Below are 27059 nucleotides of genomic sequence, written 5' to 3' on the forward strand. Positions count from 1 at the left end.
AAATATCAGAAACAGGCCTGGTCTTCAAGTGGTTAACCAATTTTCTTTTCTTCAACCACGGGTTGAGCTCTCTAGGTAGTTCATTGATGCTTTATGTCATTGTGTAACTGCCTGCCTGTAAGAGGTATGAACAGACAGCTTACCCTGACAGTCTGCAGGAGCCTTACATTGCACCCACAAACTTCTGATCGCAGGTGCAATGCTTTTCAGGCTCCTTGTAATAAGTATATATAGTGATAGATGCACATTTTTTTACCTGCACATTTATTTATTTATTTATTCATTACAAGGGTGAACTTATCCTTTAAGCCCATGCAGGGGCAATGACATCAAATGACAACAAGTCATAAACAAGTGGATAAGAAATAACAGATCAGTGTAAACTGAAAAGAGACAAGCAATACAAATGCATACTAAAGTGGCAAGTTGTAAAATGGGTTGCCTTTGTGGTTTGCGTAATCTGAACAAGCAAGATGCAGAAGAGATGTTGAGTCTGGATAGGGAGAAAGAAGGTGGTGTTAACAAATTATTAGTGGGGGGTGGAAGAGGAGAGGTTGGGGGGGGGGGGGACTTAGGTTCCAATCCAGTTAGGGAGCTAAAGGTAAGATAGGCTTTTCAGGTTTAAAGAGGGCAGGGCATAAATAAGGCATGGTTCCCATGTCTGTAGGAGTTTGGGTTGGCAGTCATTAAGGATGCTAGACAGTTTTTCATTGATTAGGATCAAAGTCATACAGTCTCTGACTTCCTGTAAAGACACTGAAGGCTTCTTCCAGGCCTTAGCTTTCATTTGTTTGACCACCAGGAAGAGGTACATAGCCAGTTGTTGTTTATGGGTATAGAGACCTGTAATTGGGCAGTGAAGCAGGAAAACATAGCTTCCCTAGATAGAACAAGGTTTGGAGAAGTCCAAAAAAATCTGGACCAGAAAACCAGTAGTTTTGGGCAGGAGCAACAATGTATGCAGTACGTTGCCTTGTTAACTGTAGCCTTGAAAATATCCACTAGTATATTTGGCATTAGCTAGGGCGATCCGGGCTGAGACCCAGTACCACTAAAAGAGAACTTTATAGGCCGATTCCAAAGTGGCTGTGTTTAAAAAGAGCATTTTAACAACTTGGACCAGACCTTTTTCCAAATCTCTAGATCAATGTGAGATGCTAGGTTGCATCCAATTTGTGATATAAGAGGGATTCTTTAGGGCCTCGATTGTTGAGTGTGGCATAAAGGGTAGAAATTAACCTGGGCAATCCTGGGGTGTGTAGGCAGAAATGCTCAAACACTGTCTTAGTATATGGAAAATCAGACAATTTTCATGAGGGTAGAATTCAGTGGCAAAGCTATGAATACTAGTAATATTCAGTTGCAGGAGCTTCATGACATTCATATAGGGTGGGCAAGGTGGAGAAAGAGCTGGAAGTCATGAAATTGTATATATGGGTTGGGTCCACCATAAAAACTACTTTGTCTGGTCTCGTCCTAGAGGAAAGAGCGGGTTATTAAGAATAACCAGCAGGAAGAGGAAGGGAGATTTCAACTCGCTAGACTAACCCTAGGTCATTTGTAGACCTAGATAAAGAAGAGAATGGGGGTAAAAGTAGGGAACTCAGATTGGCACTGTACGAAAGTAATACAGGGCTTTCAACAGGATGGCCATCTTTGCCAAGATTCGGCCTACCCAGTAGAAACAGGGGAATGTCCAAGACTGCACAAGAGGTAAGGTCAAGTAATAGAGGATAGTAATTGGCCACAAATAAGGAGTCTTAGCTAGAAGTCAGATGCATACTTAAATGTTATAATGTTGAGGATGGCCTTGCGGAGATAAATAGTTAGCACTGAAGATTTGGGTGGGTTTATTTGAAGGCCAGAAAGAGTGCCAAAATGTGAAAGGATTTTCTGAAGGTTTAGAAGAGTGATAGAAGGATTAGTTAGGACCAGGAAGGCATCGTTGGCAAACAGATTTATTTTGTAATGTATTCTCGCATTCAGGATTCCAGAAATATCAGGATTGTTTCAAATGGAGCTGGCTAAGAGTTCAGTAGCCAAGATGAAAAGAAATGAGGATAAGGGACAACCCTGTCTGGTTCCTTGGGCTATGCGAAAGCTCCAGGAATGATAGCCTTCATGTTTGACTAAGGGATGCCGAGCTACCTAACCACTTGTCACCCAAGGACATCCCTGTTCCTGTTATACCAGGAAGATTGACTGCAGCATCATGATGCCTGCAGCACTCTATTACTCATGCATCAGAGTGCATGAGTAATAAAGTGGCTCAAGAAAAGAAGATAACCTCATTGTGTTTTGAAGAGTTTAAGATGTGCAGTTCAGCTCACTGCTCCTGGCAGGCAATCAACAGGTTCCAGAAGTCCACTCCAAGAGGCTCAGTCTCTCGGCCTAGATCCTCACACAGGGTGCAGTCGCTCAGCTCCAGTTCTGGAGACGCAGCGACTCTCCCTCTCAAGCTCTAGTGTCTGGGGCCGCTTTGGCAGACAGGGAATGCGGGTCCATCCTCTCTCCACTGTGGAGGTGACCAGGCTCAGCAGGATATCAACCCGGCTTTCCTCTTTGGCTCTGGTCTCTCAGGCTTAGAGCGCAGATCCCAACTATAGGTCCACACTCTTCTCTCCCTAGACTGGCAGGGGGAGGGCGAGCCAGGGGGAAGAGGCTGCACAAACCCACTACTACACAGATCCCAATAGAGGGGTGAGCCAGGAAGCACACACATACAGAGTCACTGGCTGTGTGCTACTCATTGGGAAGGTGGGGGGGGGGGGGGGCAGCTGATGAACAGAAGTTTACAGAGCCAGCTGCACCCGTCTACACCTGTTTTTTGCACATAGTGAGCCAGGTTCACTTTGTAGGGGGCACAGTGAGCATAATGCACTTGTAGGTGGGGGTGACAATGGGAGTATAAGGAACCAATACACACAGAGAACACTCCAGCATTTTAGTCTAAGCCTTGGAATCCTGCAAGGGGTCCTGAACCCTCCAACACTTTCCACATGGAAGTGGTCAGAAACCACGTTCCATGAGGCAGGTTCACTTTACTCTTATATTGGTAAGGATGTGGAACTTTCTTCCACTGTTGGTGGTGTCAGTGGGGAGTGTAGATAAATTAAAAAAAACGTTTAAAGATGAAACTGCCCTTTTCCACTATCCTGTGCATATGGATACCTAGCTTCTCTACACCTGTTCAACAGCAAACTGATTTGTATGTAACAATATACAAGGGAATCAAATTGTGGATGTCAGAATTTACCAGCTGAATCTAATGAAAATAGCAAATGTGCAAAGAAAACTTCAAATAAAGTCCAACTATGTGCAATATAAATAAATATACAGTGTGACAATAGTGGAAATTAATCAATTCCATCAAACATAAATTGAAAACGCAGAAAAGGATGAATAAAGTCCTCAATCTTATAAAAAAAAAAGGGTGCTCCGAGATATAAAGTCCATGTTCAGAAACGGAATTATCACCCTAAGTGCGACCATCACCAGAATGAAGAGACAGGAGCGCTTATCAAAATATGTGGACTCTAAAACCATAGGCAAAGAGTCATTCAAGTAGGAAGTGGTGTCACTTGTAGTGCAATGGTCTCACAATAGTTGTCACCGTCTCCTCAAGTCTTTTGATAGGCATAAAGAAACTCTGGTACCCAAGAAACAAAAAGCCTCAGAAGTTCATTGCTGCCTGGTCATTTCGCTTGTGCATACATTTTCAGCCAGTAAGTGGTACTCACATCCTAACTGGTCTATTCTTAGCTGTCCTCTTCAATTCTTTTAAATACCTTGGAGCAGGGATGGTAACCTTTGAGAAGTGGAGATTTACCTTTATCAGAGCAGCATCTGTGGGCTTTCATTCAGCCCAGAGTATACTGTGTACCGATTTGCTTTGTGAAATAGTAAAGTTGTCCAAAAGAACACTAACAAGGTTACTACTGCAGTACAAACACAAAGCCCACACTCCAAGAAAGTGCAGCCTTTTCATCCTGTATCAGTTGTGCATATTTTTAACTGATTACAAATGTTTCCATACCTATGTAATAATATCTCTCACCCACAGGTGGTTTGGTGAGCTTTGACGTCATGTGTAAAGATGGCTGCCGCATATCCAATTGACCATGTAGTTTTGGGGGGAAGTGCAACCATGTCTTGCTGACATCACTCACAAAACAACCTGTAAGTGATCAGCAGGAATATTTACATCCTGTGGGTGGTCTCTAGTCTACAGGACTATAAATAGAGTCTCTAGCATGGGGGAAAAAGAGGTTCTTTTGAGAGGTTCAGTTTTTGGAGCTGAAAAGCTTTTTTGAAAGCATGCAGCAGAAAAAAACCTCCTCGCTGTCCCGTTCCAGATATCGAGTGCAAGCTGTTGCCAGAGTTAAGTATTATTTGACCTTTCTTTGGGATATTGGGAATAGGAGTGTATGTTTGAGTATTTTTAATGTTTATGGTAACTTTTATGTGTGAGAAGCTTTATGTATGTTGATGTCTAGTAAAGTTTTGTTTTATGCTTTTTATAAAAACTGCTATTGGTGTGTCTGTTCTTTTTAAATATTCACTAGATATTTCAGTGGCTGTCCAGTATACCTTCATTACAAATTTTGTTGTTCCCACATTTATTACAACTGGCGTAGTCGGCAGAATACTGCATGGTCACTAAATATAGAATATTTGGATGAAATATTGTGTTATAGAGGATGTATGAGTATTATTCATTGAATTGCTGCTAGAGTCAGCAGTTTAGTGAATAAGCCCTTAGCACAGTCAATTTGTGCCAGGACAATATATAAAGATTGTGATTGTTGTTTTTGCCTTTGTATTCCCCCTGAGAGTAGAGATACATACTCTGTTTAAAAAAAAGCAAGAGAGCGGAAGGAAAGAAATCAGCTTCTAAGTATGGAGCAATTCCAACATGGGTTTGTTCTGGGTACCGGAAACCCATTGCAGAGGAGCTGATTAAATATGCTGCTCCATTCTATCCAAACCTTGGTACTGAACTTGGTACACAGGTTTTGTGTTTAGATTTGAACGTATATTCTAAGAAGGAGCAGAAAATTGCTGCCACTACTGGGTAGTTAGCTGAGCAGGCCCTTTGCTGCGAGCTGCAGAAGAATGAAGCACTTGAGATATAGTTGCAGGAATCAAAAGAGGTGTTGGTTATGACCAAAGAATATATGCAAAGTAATGCATGTCGAGTAGTTGCCTTAGAGGAGAAGTGTAAAGTGAGAGCGATGATTGCAGATCCCACATGGAATCCTGAAGACACGCTCAAGTCTTCAGATGATGAGTATGTGTCCTATTCTGGATGATAGTGATGATCTGGATGAGTGTCAGGCACGTCCAATATTCACACATCAGAGAAAAATAAAAATAAATTGTGAGCAAGGTGTAGAGCAGGGGTGTCAAACTAAATTTAATCGCGGGCCGCATCAGGATTATGAATGCCCTCAAAAGGGCCGGTTTTATCTGTAAGACTAGATGTCAAGAGCATCCCCTACCCTTACATAAGACGTCAAGAGCCTCTCCACCATCAGAAGTTGAGTCCCCCACCCTCCCTTACATCACAGTGCACCTCTCTTACCTTGTGGCGCTGCTGGGAAGAAGCTGGAGGCATTGCTGGAAAGCAGAAAGTATAAGATCTGGAGGAGGACTGGAGCTCTCCTGCAGCTACAGGAGAGGTGCGAGGGCCACATAAAATGGCCTGGAGGGCCGTATTCGGCCCGCGGGCCTTGTGTTTGACACCTGTGGTGTAGAGAATGGTTTGCGGGATACTGCTCGTGATGAACTGAATGAAGTGGTAAAGGGGTATACCCAAACTGAGCTTAAGGAGCAGCTTGCAGTGGTGACTGAGTGTTTGGAAGTGTTTAGGAAATAGGGCACTCAAATTTAAAACTGTAGTGGCTTTGAAGTGTGTTCAATCCCCTGTAGGCAGGGACGAAGATTTGAATGCGCGGTATGCAGCCCTCATAAACAAGTCTAATGATGCCCTAACGAAGGACAAAGCCCCTAAGCCTGTAACCAAAAGTGGAACATGTGGCCCTGTTACTTTCCATAAGCGGGAAACTGAGGATATGATCAGCTATGGGCCAATAGAGTAGAATACAAGGAATTCAAGGCCTATGGTCTTCAGGAGATATATTTGGACTGGTTTACTTAGAGTGGGGGTCCCTAGAGAGGAAATAGATGGGGTTCCTATTCCAGCATTGCTTAATAAGTAGAAGCAAGTGGTTGGGAATGGTAGATTCAGTCACATTAAGCGTTTTTGTTGTCATGGGGCACATTGCTAGAGAGTGCCATGCTGTAAGACTGGACAACAACAGGCCTGTTTTCACAGGACAACACGGAGAGACATGGAAGTTTATTTGTTTCATTGGAAGTCAATGCCTTTCCATGAAAGAGTTACAAGGCAACAGTGGGCACCTTACAACAGTTTTGCAGTTTAAAAATGGGCAGATTGAGAAATGTGAGCAGTAAGCTATGTTTTTTGGCACAGGTGGAAGGAACATATAATCTGCATTGTCTTTTACTCTTTTAAGGTACTGAGCATCGAAAGGTGGAGCAGGCAGAGCAGATGACCAAGCCGGATGGGACGAGGCAGACCAGAAGATCGGATGAGAGCCTGAGGAAGATGCGGATGATTTCCTGATGGTGGCTGAATTGTAGTGGACTTTCATCTGAGCATTTCCTTATGACCAGGAGGAGGACAAGGGACTTTCATCATTTGGGATTTTCTTTCCACAGACTGCCAAGGACATTGCTAACCTTGCTCAAAGTAATGTTTCAGCTTCCAGGAACTTTCTCTGATTGCCCAGAACATACGGGAGTCGAAAGGGAATTTGTTTTCCTCTCATTTACAATACGGGGGTTTTATTTCACCCTTTCCCCCTACGAGAAGTAGAAATGTATGAATTGTAATTATTGCCTATGTATGGGATCAACAGGTGGATTGTATCACTTGTGGATATTTTTAACTGATTCATGACAAATGTTCCCATACATGTGTAATATTATTTCTCACCCACAGGTGGTTTGGTGACCTTTGACGTTGTGTGTAAAGATGGCTTCCGCATATCCAATTGACCATGTGGTGTTGGGGGGGCGTGCAACCATGTCTTGCTGACATCACTCACAAAACAACCTGTGAGTGGTTAGCAGGAATGTTTACATCCTGTGGGTGGTGTCTGGTCTACAGGGCTATAAATAGAGTCTCTAGCATGGGGGAAAGAGAGGTTCGTTTTTTTGGAGCTGTGGAAAGAAAAGACTGTAGAAAAAAAAACCTCCTCACTTTCCTGTTCCAGATATCAAATGCAAGTTGTTGCCAGATTTAGGAAATATTTGACTTTTCTTTGGGATATTGGGAATAGGAGTATATGTTTGAGTCTTGTTAATGTTAACGGTAACGTTTATATATAAGAAGCTTTATGTATTTTGATGTCCAGTAAAGTTTGTTTTATGCTTTTTATCAAAACTGCTCCTGGTGTGTCTGTTCATTTTAAGTATTCACTAGACATTTCAGTGGCTGTCTAATATACAGTACATTCATTATAAATGTTGTTGTTTCCACATTTGTTACACATCCCTTTTCAGGACACAAGGAAAATATACCCACCCTGCGTTGTGTCACTGCCCTTACAAAGACATATAGGATTTTTTTTTATCTCCGGTCAGCAGTAAAAAAAGATGTGTTAAAGATGGTCTAAATCAGCCTTTTTCATCCATGGTGCCCAGGCACCCTGGGTCACCTTCAGGTTTTTTCAGGGGTGCCTTGGCAAATTGCCTAAAAAGTGACCAAAAAGTGTATACAAATCAGCAGGTTTTCATTGCGCACCATTACAGCCTTCCTGCCACCTTACAACTGATGATGTCATCAGTTGATGAAGAGGATCCTTGCTTGCCCCTTTCCATCACCACTGGGGTCACATTAGCTAAGTGTGGGTGAGAAACTATGAGAGAAGAGAAACATTGGAATACTAGTCAATATCAGTGTGCAAAAGTGTGATTGGATGAGACAATCACCTCAAATGTTGAGTGTCCTACATGTGTGGATGATCCTGTGATATGTAAAACTATTTGTTTCGTTTTTTACATTTTAGAATCGAGTGCCTTGAGATTGTGCAGAATGTTAAAAGGTTCCTTGACTGAAAAAAGGTTGAGAAATACCAGTTTAAATCAACCAGGGTTTTGTAGAGCCCCATGGTTCATCCAGAGGTTGCTAGGGATTATTTGAGCTGTAGCTGATTGACCGCCACCACTGTAAGGGTTTTATTCTTGCTACTAACTACAAACAGTCCCCGGGTTACAAATAGGATAGGGTCTGTAGGTTTGTTCTTAAGCTGAATTTGTATGTGAGTTGCAACAGGAACATTTTTTAAATGTAACTCCAGCCAAAAAAAAATAGTTTTTACGTTTTTTTGGATAGCATAGGGAAGGGATAACGCCCCTCTAACGTTTGTTTTGCTGTCTGTGCCCCTGTTCAGAAGATTTCACCTCACTTTCTGCCCCTATAACAATTGGATTTTGAAAATTTTGGGTTGTTGTGGAAACAAGGATCGATAATAAAGCTTCAGTGAATACACTTTTTCCCATAACTCTTACAAGAGTGAATTTTCCTTCCTAGGGGAAGATTTCCTCTCACTTCCTTTTGTCTCCCTCCGTTTTTGTAAGTATGAGTCGTATGTAAGCCGGATGTATGTAACCCGGAGACTGCTTTGTATCAGTGTATAATGAATTGTTCTCATTGCCCCAGATTAATTGATTTCAGTAGTGGTTCCCAAAAGACCTGGGATTTATTTTAGGGTTTCTCTGAGGTGAGAAGATTGAGTAAAGCTGGTTTTGATAATGACCCTATTTCTTGTTTTATGTGTAATTGAACAAAATTTGAGATTGATTTTAGCTTTGGTTGTGACTTTCAGGCTATTTAGGGGCTAACTACCAAACAGGAAAAACGTGAGATTCTTTTGTCAAATGTAAATTTTTACTTACAGTTCCCTAGTAAGTCATAAGTCAGGTGAAAAATGCATGGGCACAGTGGATAAGTAGTCAGGGTGAGCAGGGGCAAATATCCCACTGCCCATCATTGTATGTGAGAGATGTGTTCTGCAAGTCAGCCATTTTTGGGCCTTGCACCACTCTGGCATGTCAGCAAGGAGTACAGACAATTTTATACACCCACGGAAGAGCCAAAACACTCTTAAAACAAGTTACTGCTAAGAAATTATCAGAAAAGTGTTTATTTTAATAAAAAAATTTAGTGTACAAAAATATGAACAGTACACCCACTCCCTTAAAAAAAAAAAAAAAAAGCTGAAAACAAACCCATTTGAACTCGTGTATGGCAGACAACTCATTAAATTTACAGTTTTTACTCCTGTTCTAACTCCCAGCATAGGGAATGATTTGCAGCATTTATCGTAATTATTTAGAAAATCCTATTCACATGATTGCTTAAAAGTTAACCAACAGACAATGAAGGTTAAATAAAACATACTTTCTCTCTCGTTCATTGATGGACACAGGTATTCTTAACCATTGGGTTATACTGCTCCCTACAGGAGTAGGACACTAGGCAGAAAATAATTCTGGCTACACCCATGGGCAGTCCCAGGGGGTATACTCCCTCTCTCTGCTATAGCCACTCAGTTTTTTTCTGCCTAGTCAGGAGTAAGGACCTAGTTCTTTGGCCCTGGCGAAAAAATTTTTAGATGGAAATTTTTTTCCACCTGGATTTTTCGTGTGAGATCTACAATCAACTGCCGAACTGGGCGACGGGCTGGATAACCTAGATCCAGTGGTCACCCCAGTCTGGCCAGCGAGGATGCGCAGGCCTCAGCTCCGCACTAGGTCCCACTGGATGGGAGCTGGCCCTGCAAGTTAAACGTCTTGCGAGGTCGCATATGACCTGGCCTCAGCCTGATTTGCAGCGTTCCCCCTGGCTGACAGCCCCTCCATTTAGATGGAGAGGAGGATCTGTCTGGAACGGTGCCCGCCTAGTTCTTAGTATGGTGAATAGTCGTCCGCCCTCTTCCCCTGGAGGGTTTTGGTGTGGACGTGGGCCCCTCTATGGGAAAGTCAGACCCCCGGGTTCTCCTCCTTTTAGCACCCCCTGTCCCCTGTCCCCCCTTATCCTATCCCCTTCCAAAATTGCGGGGTCTGTAAGGGTGGTCTGGACACCCCCTGAGCTGGGGGCCAGGCAACCGGATGATCGGCTGTGCAGGGGGGGTTGTATCTGGTGGGGGCTCCTGCCAGGGCCCCCCGTCCAGCTGCTAGGGATACCGCCTGGGTCCCCGAGAGCCTCATAGTGCCACGCGGGGCTGCCATTTTTTTGTAGCCCATAGGCTACAGTGCACGGTGGCCATTTTGTGGTGGTTTGCCATTGAAAAAAGCGGTGGCCATGACAGTGGAGTCTGAGGGTGGCGTTTTTGGCAGTGGGAGTCCCTCCTTATCCCCTAGTGCTGACTCCTGGATACTTTCCACTTCCTGAACGCATACATGCAGTTCAGATTCTCCTGGTGACTAGCGGTGCCTGGTTTTGCAGGGGGTCAGTCTGGTGGGGTCCTCTTCCTTTCTGGTGAGGGTCAATTGGTGCTCGTAGCTGGCGACCGGGTGGTGCTGCCAGCGTGGTGGGGGTGTCCATTAGCAGTGTTTTTACACTTATTCTGTGGGTTCCCCTGGTGGCTAATGGGAGTCTTTGGAGCACATCTCCCCACCTGATCCCCTCTCTGAGGCTGCGGAGCCCTCCAGGTCCCAACCATCTATCCAAGCACTGACAGCGGTCCTGGAGTCCCTTGTGTCCCGGGTAGAGGTGGCTTTCGGGCGACAGGCTTGCAAAAAGCGCCCCCCCCCCCCCCCCGCCTTCCCCTGTCTCATCGGTCTCATCTGTCTCATCAGATCCTGAATCTGATTCGGCCGCCGTCGATGTGGGTCACCCTGGTTGGTCAGCAACCACGCGCCCTAAATACTCAGATTGTAAGGCTGATTCCTCCAAGTCTGCAACTGCACACGAAAAGGCACTGGTGGATGCCCTGGTTGTATTTGTGTGTGAACCTCTACAAATGAGGGATGCAGCTGCGACTGCGACAAGGGCGCAGGTTCCCTTGGCGCTCACAAACCACCCAGAGCGACAAAAGGTGTTCACCTTCCCCGTCTCTTTTTTGACAGTATTGTCGTGGAAGAGTGAGGATGACCGAAGCGTCCCCTTGGGGTCCCTAAGCGGTTTGCTAGGCAATACCCCTATGAAGAGTCTCTTTTCAAAAAGTGGTCTCTTCCACCGGTGGTGGACCCTCCGGTTTCCAAGTTAAACAAAGCAACCATGATTCCTTTTGATGAGTCTCTGGCCTTTAAGGACCCAGCTGACAAAAAAGGCGCAGGCTGTGGCCCACAATACGTTCACCCTGGATGGCTCGGCATTGAGGCCAAAAAAAAAAAAGCCCTGGCTGTTCTTCCTTTTCAAAGAGATCACCTGTTTGTAGCTACCCTGGAAGACATCATTAAGGGTCTCACAGGGGGGGAAGAGTACCTTTCTTCCACAGGCTACTAAGGGCAAGGACCTCGTCACAGACATGGGACCTCCTTTTCTGCTCATAAGAAGTCTTTCATCCCTCAGGATCGACTGACAAGGGATCGAAGCCTTTTAGGGCCTCCTCTGATGGATCCAAGTGAGCTTGGTCTGGCAAGTCGAAAGCGGGCTTCTCCAGACCCGCAGACTAGCATCCTTCAGCATGAAGGTGCGCCCTCACCCGTATCTGGGGTGGAGGGACGTCTTCGCTGGCTCCCGGACCCGTGTAGTTCCCTGGTACATGACAAGCGGGTCCACAAAAGCATACGATGCAGATACAAGATCGAGTTTTGTGCTTTCTCTCTGGAAAGGTTCTTTCCTTCTAATGTGCGACTGTCCCCAGACCACTTACAGGCCCTCTTTTGGGGCGGTGCAAGATATTTTGCTTCAAGGAGTGATTGTCCCGGTTCCGATTGCGGAAAGTTTTAAGTGGTCTTTTATTCAAACTGTTTACAGTTCCCAGAAAGGAGGGCAAGGTGCGTCCAATCCTGGACCTCAAGGTGCTGAACTGCTTTCAGAAGTTCAGGATAGAGTCCATTTGCACAGTGGTGGCTTCCCTGCATCAGGGAAATTTGCTTGCCTCCATAGACCTCAAAGATGCCTACCCTCACTTTCCAATAGGTGTCGGTCACCAACGCTTCCCCCGCTTTGCAGTGGGAGAGGAACGTTACCAGTTTGAGGCATTACCATTTGGTCTCGCCTCTGCTTCCTGGGTCTTCACTACAGTGTTGGCCCCGGTACTGGCCTTGTTACGTCAGGGGGGTTCGCGGTCTTGGGCTTTTTATACGATCTCCTTCTGCAAACAGAGTCTTCTGCTGCACTGGTGGAAAACCTGGAGATCACCATACGAACTCTAAAGGAGTTCAACTGGATTCTGAATCTTCCGAAGTCAGCCTTGATCCCTTCTATGAAACCAGACTACAGTATCTGGGGCTGACTCTGGACTTGGCCATAGCCAGAGTATTTCTCCCTCCGGACAAACTTCAGACACTGAAGGTTGCAGTTTGTCTCCTGCTGACCAGCAGATGGTCATCCTTCCGGACTTGTATGCGGGTACTGTGCCTGATGGTGTCAACCTTTTAAGGCGGTCTGGTTTGCGCAGTTCCATACGGGGTCCCTGCAACGGGAGATTCTCATCACATGGGTCGAGAATCCGCAGTCTCTGGACAACCAAATCCAGTTGGGGTACGATAGAGTCCCTGATTTGGTGGCTCAATTTCCCGGTGCTCCGGCAGGGCAAAATCCTTCCTACCCTTGTATTGGACAGTGGTCACCACGAATGCCAGCCTGTCTGGGTGGGGAGGCATCCTCGGCAGAAGTTCTGCTCAGGGGGTCTGGACCCTGGAGAAATCCAGACTACCGATCAATGTCCTGAGTTACGTGCAATCAGGCTGTACCTGGAACATTAGATGGATCGTCTACAAGGCTGTCCAGTGCACATTCAATCAGACAATGCCACAGCCGTGGCTTATGTCAATCTCCAAGGGGGCACAAGAAGTGTCCCGGCAGCTCTGGATGTACCCGGCATTCTCAGGTGGGCAGAACGTTTCGTTCCAGCCCTCCCTGCGGTTCACTTTCCCGAAATAGAACATTGGCAGGAAGATTACCTCAGTCGGCAGGTGTTAGACCAGGGGGAATGGTCTCCTCACCAGGCAGTGTTTCCTCAGTTGTGTCTCCGGTGGGGCATCCCCGAGGTGGATCTGTTGGTGTCTCCGCTCAACAGTAAGGTACATATTTTCGTGGCTTTGTCCTCTGGCAGACGCCACAGATGCGTTGGTGGCCCCTTGGGGTCAGTATCATCTGATTTACGCCTTTCCTCCTCTCAAGCTTCTGCCAAGACTTCTACAGGATTGAGGCAGAAGGGATTCCAGTCATTTAGTGGCTCCGGACTGGCCCTTTCGGGCCTGGTACGCCCACCTGGTGTGGCTGGTTGCCGAAATTTCCTTGCAGGCTTCCTGCTGTCCTAAGGGCCATTTTTCCAGTCTGCTTTATAGTCACAGACTTTGACGGCTTGGCTGTTGAATGCCGGTGCTGAAGGATAGGGGATTGTCTGAATCAGTGATTCCTAAAAGCTAGGAAATCTACTTCTTGGAAGATCTACCATCGTACGTGGAAGACGTACATTGCACGGTGTGAATCCCTTGGGGTTCCTCCTTGCTCTTTTTCGGTGGCTCGGATCTTGACCTTCCTTCAATGGGGGGTTGAACAGTAGTTGGCCTTGAGTACTATCAAGGGCTAGGTGTCGGCCTTGGTGGTTTTCTTCCAACGACCTTTGGCTACATCTCTGGTGCGTACCTCTCTTTAGGGTGTTCGGCACTTGGTCCCTCCAGTGTGGTCTCTTTTGCCGCCTTGGGACCTCAATTTGGTACTTTCGGTTCTCCAGAAGTCTCCAGAATCTTCGGGAGTTTCCCCTGCTCTCACTCTCCCAGAAGGTGGCCTTTTTGGTTGCTATCACCTCTGCGCACAGGGTGTCGGACCTGATGGCGTTATCCTCCTTTCCCTGTCCAGGTGCACTCTACTAGGGCGATTAGTGCCTCCTATGCCTTCCATCATCAGGAGTCAGTGATGCAGGTTTGCAAGGCGGCTACCTGGTCGTCGGTGCACATTTTTTTAAAGTGGATGTGTTGGCATCTGCGGATGTTTCCCATGGCCACAAGGTTTTGCAGGATGCTGTTTAAGAGAACCTAATCCTCTTTGAGGTTGTATCGTTTTTTTTTTTTTTCAGGTGGGCTCCAGTTGTTTGGTTGAGCCCCTGTTGCCTGGTTGGCTAATGTTTAGCCTTGGGAATTTTTTGCTGTTTCCCACCCCTCATGTTTAACACTGGTTTGGGACATGTCAATGGTTAAGAATACCAGAATCTGTGTCCATCAATGAACGAAAGAGAAAATGGGATTTTTGTATTGCCATAAAGTCCATTTCTCTGATGTTCATTGACAGACACAGCACCCACCCACCCCTCTGTGGAGTTAAAATTCTCCTGACACTGCTTATATTAAAACGGAGTGGCTATAGCAGGGAGAGGGAGTACACCCCTTGGGACTGCCCATGTGTGTAGCCAGAATTTTTTTTTCTGCCTAGAGTCCTACACCTGTAAGGGGCTCTATAACCCAATGGTTATGAATACCGGAAGCTGTGTCCGTCAATGAACATCAGAGAAATGGATTTTATGTTAAGTCAAAAATCCCATTTTTTTTATCAGAAAAACAGGTGAAATTTTGTATGAAGGGAAAAGATATTTTGTCGTTTATATATGCAGAATTTGATAACGTGTTCAGGTTGTAGCTGCGCACTCCTTGACCTATCTAATTCATTTAATCATTAAAAGAGAAAACGGCAGGCTCCCCTATGACCCAGTTTCATGGGGCCTGTAATGTTCTTTTTTTTTACTACTGGATTATTACATTCCACATTACTAATATCCCTGGATTCCAAGTTTTGAACTGGCTTTAAAATATTTGTAAACCCTTAGGCCTCTTTCACACAAAGGATTAAATCAGGTCCTCCTGTCGGTTTTTCAGACGGATCTGATTGGATCCTCCATTCTCACCTTTGGACCGGCACCTACCTCCAATCCAATATGGTCCGCTAAAAAAAAAAAAACTGAAGGGGATCTGCCCCCATCTGTCTAGGTTGATTGGATGGGAGGGCAGTTGGTGTACACGGCCAGCACAGTCTGTTTACTCCCGACCGCCCACTGGGCAAAAAATACCCTTATATTGATTATCAATGGACAGAATGCCTTCCTTACAGATAGCTAACAAGATCATCGGTGTCTTCTGTTACCCATTGGAGGGGCAGAAACTGCTCATTGCCTAAAGAACCCCTTGCGAACTGTAGGTCCCTGGTTGAGAAACGCTAATCTATATATACCCTTTGTTTTACAAATAAACATTTAAAACATGTCAAAAAGCTCCTAGTGTTCTATGGCATAGCTAAAGAGACAGCACAGCAGGTGCTACTAGCTTTGAGGTTTCATATGTCTGAGTGAAGCTTTAAACTGAGGTGTCAAACTTAATTTTACTGCAGGTCGCATCAGCATTATGAATGCCCTCAAGGGGGGTTGTATCTGTAAGACTATATACATTTATACATGGCTTTTTCTCAGAGAATAGGTGCAGGAACTCAACCACACCCCACCCCAGAGTTCAGGGATGTGCTACATATCGAGTGCAGGGTTCAGTGGCGTGCTATGCACAGAATTCAGGGTTCAAGGGTGCCCTATGCACAGAATGCAGAGTTCAGGGGTGCCCTATGCACAGAATGCAGAGTTCAGGGGTGCCCTATGCACAGAATGCAGAGTTCAGGGGTGCCCTATGCACAGAGTGCAGAGTTTAGGGTTCTGCCACATTTGAGCTGAAAAAAGGGCCACATGCCGAGATTTGGCCCACGTGCCTTGTGTTTGACACAGATGCTTTAGACCAGGGATATGCAAACTTTGGCCCTCCAGCTGATGCAAAACTACAAGTCCCATCATGCCTCTGGGTGCCATGCTTGTGGCTGTCAGTCTTGCTATGCCTCATGGGACTTGTAGTTCTGCAACATCTGGAGGGCCACAGTTTGCACATCCCTGCTTTAAGCCCCGTACACACGTACCGATCGTCGGCCGAACGATCGGCCGTCTTTTGTCCGAGGGCTGTCTTGTCTGTTGAAAAGTGCAAAAGACTGCACACGAATTTTGTCGGCCAACAACAGCCGACTGCAGAAGTGATGTCATGTGATGGTTAACTTTCCTTGTCTTTTTTCTTTTCTGAGCATGCCCAGTCTTGCAAATCTGCTGTTTGTCGGCCGAAATCTGTACTGACTGGCGAACAATCGGCCGTTCTGGTGTTGGCCAACAAAAATTTTAATGCTTGCACGACAGATTCTGTTCGGCCGAAAATGCGCTGTCGGCTGTCGGAAGCATCATACTAACAAGCCTACAATCGGCCGATCGGTCGTCGGCCGAATATTTACGGCCGACAATCGGTACGTGTGTACGGGGCATTAGAACTATCAAGTAAGGGATGAGACACTGTCAATGAGTCGTCATCCACTTGTTTCTGGAATTTTCCTCTTAAACTATTGAGGTCAATAAACACAGGCTTTTTCATTAAACAGGAGATTGCATTATACAAAAGGAAGTATTAATGTTATACATTCTATATTTATATTATTTTTTTATTTTCTTTTTTTTATCATTGACCATATATAAAGTAACCAGTATGCACAATTTTTTTAAGTGTTTTTACAATTATTATTACATTCAGAGATCTTGTCCTGATTCACCTCAAAACTCAGTTTTTTTTGTAACAGAGCACATGATAAATGAATTGTGAAAGGGTCACAATGGAATATGTAAACAGACAGAGGGGAAAGTGTCATTTTAGTGACAGGGATTAGAAGACAGTTCAAACAAATAGAAAGTACATGTCCATGTGCTATCATTGCCAGTCACACAGACCTGACGGGAAACATAACACGGTGAGTCTGTAACATTCTTTTCTCTTATATATGATTTCTTTCATACAACCTTATTTTAAGTCCTTTACCTTGATGACCCTATTATATATCCTGAATGTGTGTATTATTTAATTTTTTCACTACTTTTATCTTATTGTAGTATTTATCAAAGAGAAATATTGGCCAAAAAGTTTGCCTAATTCAGCCTTTCACAATCTTTTTTCCCCAGAGGGGAATCATTTGTAAGGTCTCAAGGACCTTGTTTAAACCAAATCATCAGAGGTCAGTGGGAACAATGCCCTTGGCTTTGGTGGTCAGTCTGAGGAATGCTCCTTACATTGGTGGCCCTATGGAAAGATGACCCTTAAAGCGGTAGTATACTCCGCTTTTTAATTGTTACCTACAGGTAAGCCTAAAATAAAGCTTAATAAAATTAATATCTCCTAAACCTGCACGCAGCGCATGCGCTCTGAAGGTCCAGCGTATCTTGCCGGTCCTTCAGAGCTCTTTGCCGGCTCCTCGCCGGAAAGTGAACTCCCGCACGCATGCACGGCAGTGACGTCATTGCGGCTCTGGCCACTCACAGCGCCGGAGCCGCCAAACCCAGAAGAGACACTGAGGGAACATGTCAGCTCCCTCAGCGGTGTCCGAGCGACCGTGTGTGGGCTTTGTTCTAAGGTAAGTATTTCATGATGTGCTAGTATGCAATGCATACTAGCACATTATGCCATTGTCCTGCAGGGGTTTTTTTTTTTACACAGGGGATACAACTGCTTTAAGCCAGCCATACATGGATCAAAATTCAGCCGGTTCAGCAGCGACCTGACGAATGTTGATCCGTGTATGGGCAGGCTGGTTTTACAGAAGTCAATCCATCAACCAACCTGTTGAAAAATTTTCTCCGTTACCTATAGTCGGCAGACCTGATTAGTGTATTCTGATCCCCCCTATAGATGGTGGAACTGAGTCACTGTCTTTCTTCAACTGCTGGTTGAACGAGAAAAAATTAATCATGTATGGCCAACTTTACATTGGTAGTCAGTGGGAAGAATGTCCCTTACATTGGTAGTCAGTTGGAAGAATGTCCCTTACATTGGTGGTCAGTGGGAAGAATGCCCCTTACAATGGTTGTCAGTGGGAAGAATGATCCTTACGTTGGTGGTCAGTGGGAAGAATGATCCTTACGTTGGTTTTCAGTGGGAAGAATGATCCTTACGTTGGTTTTCAGTGGGAAGAATGATCCTTACGTTTGGTAGTCAGTGGGAAGAATGTCCCTTACATTGGTGGTCAGTGGGAAGAATGCCCCTTACAATGGTTGTCAGTGGGAAGAATGATCCTTACGTTGGTGGTCAGTGGGAAGAATGATCCTTACGTTGGTTTTCAGTGGGAAGACTGCCCCTTACTTTGGTTGTCAGTGGGAAGAATGCCCCTTACGTTGGTTGTCAGTGGGAAGAATGCCCCTTACTTTGGTTGTCAGTGGGAAGAATGCCCCTTACTTTGGTTGTCAGTGGGAAGAATGCAAATTTTACAGTGGTGATTAAAATGTCACTCGTACAGACAGCTAAAAAGATCATTGGCGTCATGCTGCTGGCTCTGCTAAGTGCCACTGACCCTGGAACTATGCAGGCACCATCAGATAGGTGATCAGTCCGTCAAAACTCAAGGAACCCCTGGTACCCACTGGAGGAACCCTAGGGTTCCACAGAACCCAGGTTAGGAAATGTCTGGCCTAGATAGTAGCTACAGTAGCTACAGAAAGGCAAAAATCTGTTGAAGCATTAAAAAATGTAAATCTATATTTCTTTAATATTTGGTCACTGAAAAATCTTTTCATGATCAAGACAAAATAATTGATAAATACCTTGTAATGAAAATATACTACAGGAATGCAGACGACAGAGGCTTTATGAAGGACCACATTCACCCCACCAAGCTCCTTTGTCAGATGCATTTCATCTAAAATTAGGTTTAATCATTAAGTTTGTTTCCTTGTGTAAAATATGCTTGTGTTACTGCAATCAACAAAGCTTCTTCATCCTTTGCAATGTTTTCATATCAAATAGAAAAAAAGTTAACAAAAAAAAAAAAAACATTTTAGTGCAGTGGGAAATTGTTAGAACCTCAGCCAGATTTGTATTGCTGTCAGGGTCTGAACTTTGGGGGTTCTCCCCTTCTTCATGTTCCAGCGACATTGGCTGGGAATGGAAATCTTTCATGCAGGGATCCAGATAGAAAAAAAGCAACCCCTTTCCTACCTATGTATATTTGAAACTTTTAAGGTAATTGATTTCATTAGAGCTACTAAAGAATCATTAGTAAGCTCTGTTGCTATACGATATTATATAGGCCATATGACGTGTGCAGTCACCTGGACTGACACCTGATTCACCTTATGCCAGAGCCAACTGTATTTCACAATGACCCAAGTTACTGTTTCACAGTGTGCGTATAATTAGATATGTCATCATTTGACTAGTAGCTGATTCTTGTCTCAGCTCAGTTTGATCAGTCGCTAGTATCCAGAAATAAAAAACAGGGGTAGCAAACATTTTTCGGTAAATTAGGCGACTCTTTAAAGAATAAAACAATTTTTTTATGCTATTGTCGAATGTCAGTTGTATTAACAGTGATCTGCTTTTGAAGTCATGGCGCAATTAAGCTAATCCTGCTTAAGTGACATGCGGCATAGAAACTAGCATGCAGATCAGGGGTCAGAGAGGGGCCAGGCATGGCCACTTTTATTAGAGGTTTCCTGAATAGTGATTTTCTTTATGCTGAAGGGTCCTATACTGATCTCCCACCATTCAATATTGTACTTGCTACCGTACCTGAGCTATAAGAGCCATTTTACACTAAGGAGTTTTTCAAGCGCTTTGGCGTTAAAAAACTACCTAAAAACCTCACGAAAAATGCTTTCCAATAAAATCAATGAATGCATTTACACTGGGCCGTGCACTGGCAGTGCAGTGAAAAAAATCTAGCAGGCAGCATCTTTGGAGCAGTTTTGGAGAGCTAAAATAAGCACCTTAAAAATGCCCGTCTGCATTGAAATGTGAAGCACCTGAATGAAAAGCGCTTCAAAAGTGGCTCAAAATGGTTTTTTAGAGTGGTTTTTGAGTCATGTGTCCTTTAAAAAATGCACCACAAATGCCTCAAAAGCATCTGAAAAGCATTGCAGAGTTTTATGGACAGTTTAGAAGTGTGAAAGGGCTCTAAATGAGCACCTTCAGATACAGTACCTCTGGCCACACAGCACCCAACCCATTCAATTATTGAGTAAAAAAAGCTCATGGTTTTGAATATACACTGAATGATAAGTTAATATCTATTCTTTAGGAGATGTATTCTAAGAGCAATGCACAGGCTGTATTATTAATTCCTTCTTAAATGCTAGTTTCCTGGATTTTATGGTGATCTAGTGGCTTCAAACCTACTTGTGTCATTGACCTCAACCAAGTATGCAGATTGAAGTCAGACATGAAATTATCTTCTGTTTTAAGAAGGCGCTAATAATTTTGTGGAGGGTGTTTTGGTTCCTTTTGACCAACCTTACCATAACTTCAGGTTACACTTTTATATTGAAAAGCTATTTCAAGTACACTATAAAATATACTGTATTTCCATTGTATATTTAGTACCTTCTTTATCTATTTTATTCTTTAGACCTATATTTTAACCTTCTTGAAACGGCTTAATTTATGAAACATGAAGACAAGCAACACAATCCAGGCAGCCATTGATCTGACGGCTGGTGCTTTAGGTAATGAATGCTTATTGCTTCTACAATTTTACCTGCCAATTTCACCTGTGTCTGTGGATTTCTATGTCTTTAGTCATAAGTATGAAAACAAAATTGGAAAATAAGTAGGGATGTTAGTCACTGCAACCAATCATATTCTAGCTGTATATTTTGTAGCATCTATAATAATCACTAATTCATAAGCTTCTTTTATCTTTAACTGCCTTAAGCCCCCGTTCACATTAGGTCGCTCCGACTTCAGGGGCGACCTGTGAAGTCGCGTGCACCGCGACTTCGGCGCGACTTGCACGGACTTCATATAATGAATGTCTATGCAAGTCGCCTCCAGGTCGCCCCGAAGTAGTACAGGACCCTTTTTCTAAGTCAGAGCGACTTGTGTCGCTCCTATTAGAACCGGTCCTGTACTACTTAATGGACCCGACGGTGCGCGACTTGCCAGGCTGACCAAGTCGCCTGGCAAGTCGTAATAGTGTGAACCGGCTCTAAATATCATGCGGAACATAATGGATGGTCTAGTTTGGTGCATCTATAATCTTCTTTACATAGGGTCGTCATGTATTAACAAAATTGTATACCAAAATTACCTAGTTGACAATAGCTTTAGGAAGAAATTTCCAGAATAGTTGACCCTATTTTAACATCTGACTGGTTCTACACCTAGCCCTTCCTTTCCACGAGGAGGCAACAGATAAACATTAGATGGCAATCAAAAGAACAGATCACCATAGGGTCTGTTATTAATATACATGCATGTATTAGCTCAGCATGCATGTTTATGCAATGTGCAGACACACCAATGCTGAGGTGTCACAGTATACCTAGTAGTATTCAGGTCATTGTATACCTAGTAGTAGTAAATCACATTTGGCTGAGTCTGTTCTGTAACATTAAAGATGTTTCACAGCTGATGCAAGCCACTCCTTCAGTTTTAATGAATGTCAGGAACATATGCCAGCATTCGTAGCCAGACAGGTAATTCAATCACATTTTGTTTTTTTTAACTCACCATGAAATATATCAAGGCAGATGTTGATTGTCCAAGAATAAGATGGAAGGTGTGAAAGTTTATGGAAATGTTTTGTTCTAATTACATAATCCAATAACAAGGATTAGGGAGGTCTGCCAAAATACTTAAATTTATATGGCTAAAGGTGTGCATTGTCAAATCTCTTGGAAAGAGTTGTTAAAACAGCATTGTACAGCACGTACTGATGGATGGTGTTGAAGGCCCCACACGTAATGCTATGAAACAGACCAATTTTACCAATGATACTTTGAAATAGCTGATAAAATTAAACGCTGGCATCAAAACTGCCTGTTAAGATTCTAGAAAGCATGGCTGACAGAGTAAATTCAGCTAGCCAAACAAAGGGAAAGAATCAACAGATAGAAAGATAGATCAACAAGCTCACAGTTTTGCTACTTTGGACCAGCAATGCCAACAGACAAGGGAAGAAAACCTAAGAAAAAAGGAAGGATAACGCCCCAGAGAAAAATGGACAAAAGGGTAAAATAACTTTCAGACAAAGATCAGACTCAACCAGCAAAGATAGCGTTTGCTAGGGGACTGACCTTTGCTGTGGCACTCTGAAGTGTTCATGTGGTGAATTTCATCACTTCTACAGGATCTTCTATTCATAATAACCATATATCAAGTGAAGAGACTCAACAGCTCTGCCTGTGAGTCTGTAAGATTCTGGTACCTCTGGTACCCTTAATAATCTATTTTCTTCCAAATATGCGTCCCACCTTTCTTACTAGGTGGTACGCATACACCTTTAAGACAGATGATGTCATCGCTGAGCGCCGCAGAGCGGCTATTTCAACCGCCGGCGTTCTCACTCACATAGTTCGTTCAACCTGCCTTGTGTATCCACATGCTTTCAAGCCTGTCTTGCTGTCGGAACCTCCAGCTGGTTGCTTCTACCTGGAGCAGACCAAACCTCGCTACTGATCCCTGTATCTCGTTACCGGATCTTCCCCTCTCTACTGGACCCCTCTACTACTAACATTTACTAGTGATAAGTACCCCACAGGGGAATCCTCCATAACCTACTTACACTATCTATCATCTGCACTGTTGCATAGATTGTTAGCTCTTGAGCCTACTACCATCTACTATCTGCACTGTTACATAGATTGCTAGCTCTTAAGTCTACTACCATCTATCCTTGCACTGGGTTAGTCTATCCTGTAATTGTCATCTGCTGTCCTTACCATCTGTCACCATACTCGATTACTAACCTATCTGCACTCTACCTAATACCATCTAGTATTCTCCTGAACAAACCTATCAAGTACTTACCATCTCTATCACTGTTCACACCTGTCCCTTCAGCACAACACCTTCATACTGTCATATACATTCCACCACTCCAGGAACATCTTATTGAGTGTGTATATTTCTGTATGTTGAAGCTGACAGGCCCACAGTGATGAGTCTGGAGAGTTGGATCTGGTTATTCAACACATCTCTACATGACTACTGAGTGGAGATTTTGCAGCTGCATATCCAGCCTACTACAAAAACGCAGGAGCGTTACAGAGTCTAGGATGTCCTATCCAGCTCCAAAGAATTTAAAAGTGACCCCACTTGATTGGAGTGCTCTTACATCATTTAGTTGTGTATACATCCGATACATATTTTAAGGAAAAAGGGACATTGTGGTGTACATTTTTGACAGAGAGTACAACATGCTTGAAAGAGGCCATCTATGTCAAACTGGAACAACCATCTATGTAAAGTAGGTATCTAAAACTTTCCAAGCACTGAATGATAGGTTTTACTGTCCTTCAGACTATAGGGTGCCGAACTGTGGCCAGTGAAAGAAGAAAATGTCCTGGCATCAGTGGAAGTAAACAATGCCTCAAGCTTCGAGATTAGAGGAAGTAAAACAATTACTTACCTCCTGTAGTCAATAGGAAGAGGAACAGAACCCCTTCATTGTTATTAGTTGAAAAAATAGTGCCACATCATTGGTAATAGTGGGAGGAATAGTGCCCCATCATTGGTATTGGTTGGAAGAATAGTGTACCATCATTAGTATTATTTGGAAGAATAGTGCCCCTTCATTGGTATTAGTTGATGAAATAGTGCCCCTTCATTGGTAATAGGTGGAAGAATAGTGCCCCAACATTGGTTTTGGTTGGAGGAATAGTGCCACATCATTTGTAATAGTTGAAGAATTAGTGCCCCATCATTAGTATTGGTTGGATGAATAGTGCCCCTTCATTGGAATTAGTTGAAGAAATAGTGCCATATCATTAATATTAGTTGGAGGATAAGATCCCTTGGTATTGGTTGGAGGAATAGTGCCCCAACATTGGTATTAGTGGGAGGAATAGTGCCCCATCATTGGTAGTAGTTGACGTAATGGTGCCCCATCATTGGTGTTAAATGGAGGAATAATGCTCTGTCATTGGTATTTATTGGAGGAATAGTGCCCCATCGTTGGTGTTTGTGGCAGGAATTATGTCCCACTTTTGGTGTCCAGTGGAAGGAAGAGTTCCCAAGGGCCGGATAGGGGCAGTCAAAGGGCTGTATCCTGAGCCACGGTTTGGAGACCACTGCTATATACGTATATGTGCCTTCGACATAATCTGTCACCCATATATGATGTTGTTGTAATATCTCTACCTCAGCGTTTTGACAACAATCTACACCTTCAGCTTTGTAAATCCAGGAAATAATATCTATTGCAGGCCTCCTTATGATGAACTAATTGGATTAGGTAATTAGAACAGGCTTTTTCCTCAGACTTTCACTTCTCCCATATTGTTCCGGGATAATCTACATCCACCTTGACAAACTTCATGTTGATTAGAATAATATGAGTTACTTATGTGAGTATAAGGCTTCGTGTACACGGGACATTTGAAAACCTCTCCTGAATGCTGGAACTTGACAGCTAGTAACCGACGGTTAAAAAAGTCTGTTTTGCACCATATACATGCCGCGTTTATCGGCGTTTGTGTTTAGAAGCATTTTTACATTGAAAAATGGTCAGAAATGTATCCCCATTAAAAACACCCATAATCGAAACCCTTATAAATGCGAGTTACCGCGTTTAGACGCTTTTACGTGCTGTTACAATCATTTGTAGACTTTTTTTATCACTATATTCTAAATGATAACCAATACATTTTAGTTGATCTTGATGTGCTCCTACTCCCTTACTGTCCAATCAAAAGTTTGGTGATATCCTAGACAAGGGTGTATTGCGTATCTGCAGGGCCAGCCCTACCATGGGTCCCACTGGGTCCATTGTACCCAGGCAGAACTTAGAGAGGGGCAGCAAATTGACTCCCAAGATTTTTTTTCCAGCAGTTTTGTGTCATCAGTTTGCGGCACATTACGGGCGGCATTTTCCCATCTCATACTGCCGCCCATAGTGCAAACTGATGAGTAAGGGGAGGTGGAGCGTCTCCTCTGGGGAACGTCCCTTACGTGATTGTGGTGTGCGCAATGATGTCAGACATCAGCGCACTCCATCTCACGCAGGGCAGGCTGGATCTTCTAGGGCGGTGGGTGAGGCAGACACAGGAGTGACAGGAGGACTGAGGACAGACAGTGGGTGTTTGGTGGATCGGTCCGGTGGTGAGTTATAGAAGAAGATAATAGTATATGTAATATCTTCAAAATTTTATATTTATATAAAATAATGGACAAGGGGGCCTTTTGGTGGACGTGATTTTTTTGGGGGGGGTGGGGTGGCAGTATTTAATTCTTGGACCCAGGCAGCACAATGTCTTGAGCCAGCCCTGCGTATCTGCTGTGTAGTCTGCAGGGAGGTCCAGGATCTGGCTGTGCTATCTAGCAGAGGTTCCTACAAGGCTGAGTGAACAAAATTACAAATCGTTTGGGAAGTAAAATAGTTACCATGTACAGTATGTATATCAGGTGGTTATTTAGCCATTTTACTGGGGTACTGCTTAAGGTTTTATGTAAGAAGATGTGGAGTTTACATTAATAAATAAACAATGTGATTAAATGATTGTTTCAGGTGGAACAGCTTGTGTCCTAGTTGGACAGCCATTTGACACTGCCAAGGTAAAAATGCAGACATTTCCCAACCTGTATAAAGGGCTTATAGACTGTGGAGTAAAGACTTACAAACAGGTGGGCTTCCGAGGATTCTACAAAGGAACCAGCCCGGCACTTCTCGCCAATATATCTGAGAACTCCGTTCTCTTCATGAGCTATGGCTTCTGTCAGAGAATTGTACGGAACATTTCTGGTTTAGAAAAGAATACACCCCTAAGGTAAGTGGCAAAATTAAGAATGCATGGTGCCTTTATTTTTCCTTCATGGTTGAAGAATTTATTTTTCTCTTTAACCACTTAAGCCCCGGAAGATTTTACCCCCTTCCTGACCAGGCCCTATTTTGCTGTATCTAAACGAATTTGATGTCCTTTTTTTCCCACAAACAGAGCTTTCTTTTGGTGGCATTTGATCACCTGTGTGATTTTTTGATCATGCGCTATAAACAAAAAAAGAGCAACAATTTTGCAAAAATAACAATATTTTTCACATTTTTTTAAATTAAATTCCCCCCAAAAAAATTTAAAAATCAAAATTTTTTAACATTTTTGGCCAATTTGTTTTCTGCTACATATTTTTGGTAAAAAAAATCACAATAAGCGTATTTTGATTGGTTTGCGCAAAAGTTATTGCGTTTACTAACTAAGTGAAAGATTTTTTATTTTTTTTTTTTAACGAGTAATGGCGGCGATCTGCGATTTTCTTTGCGGGACTGCGACATTGCGGTGGACAGATCGGACCCTTGACTGACATTTTTGACACTTTTGGGGGTACCAGTGACATTACTTCAGTAATCAGTGCTATACATATGCACTGTTACTTTAAAAATGACACTGGCAGTGAAGGGGGTTAACATTATTGGAGAAAGAGGGGTTAAGTGTGTCCCTAGGGGCGTGTTTCTAACTGTGCAGGGATGTGGCTTTACATGTAACAGCAGAGATCTACTGTCCTACATAGCAGGACCGTATGATCTCTGCTGTTACACAGGGAAGAATGACAGGCGGCTTTGTTTACATTAGCCGCCTGCCTTTCTCCCTTCACAGCGGACGATTGTGAGTGACCTGCGGACATCGGGTCCGCCGGTCACTCGCGCGGAGGTGTCCGTGAACGAGCGGGGGCGGGAGCGAGCCCTCTGGTGGCGCGCGCTCACCCCCTATTGGCTCACAGGCTAGTGACGTACCGGTACGTCACTTTGCCTGGCCGGGGCTGACCGCCGCAGTATATGTACTTGCGGCGGTCGGCAAGCGTTAAAGCGGAGTTCC

The 27059-nt window shown here is 43.9% G+C and overlaps 1 protein-coding gene across 2 annotated transcripts in view; it reads left to right on the plus strand.

The window, feature by feature from the left end:
• SLC25A15 (solute carrier family 25 member 15) overlaps window positions 1–27059 on the plus strand; it is a 66538-nt gene that overhangs the window by 3718 nt on the left and 35761 nt on the right. Inside the window, exons 1-3 of one of the 2 annotated variants that reach the window (XM_082244821.1) lie at window positions 16879–17017; window positions 20660–20756; window positions 25760–26018. In XM_082244821.1, coding sequence (XP_082100947.1) covers window positions 20702–20756; window positions 25760–26018 — 314 coding nt within the window. In that variant the 5' untranslated portion in view covers window positions 16879–17017; window positions 20660–20701. Of the gene's footprint in view, window positions 1–16878; window positions 17018–20659; window positions 20757–25759; window positions 26019–27059 lie in introns of those variants that run through there. The other variant, XM_082244822.1, reaches the window with a different exon arrangement.

This window comes from Pelophylax lessonae (assembly GCF_965119305.1).
Source record: "Pelophylax lessonae genome assembly, chromosome: 2".
NCBI lineage: Eukaryota > Metazoa > Chordata > Amphibia > Anura > Ranidae > Pelophylax > Pelophylax lessonae.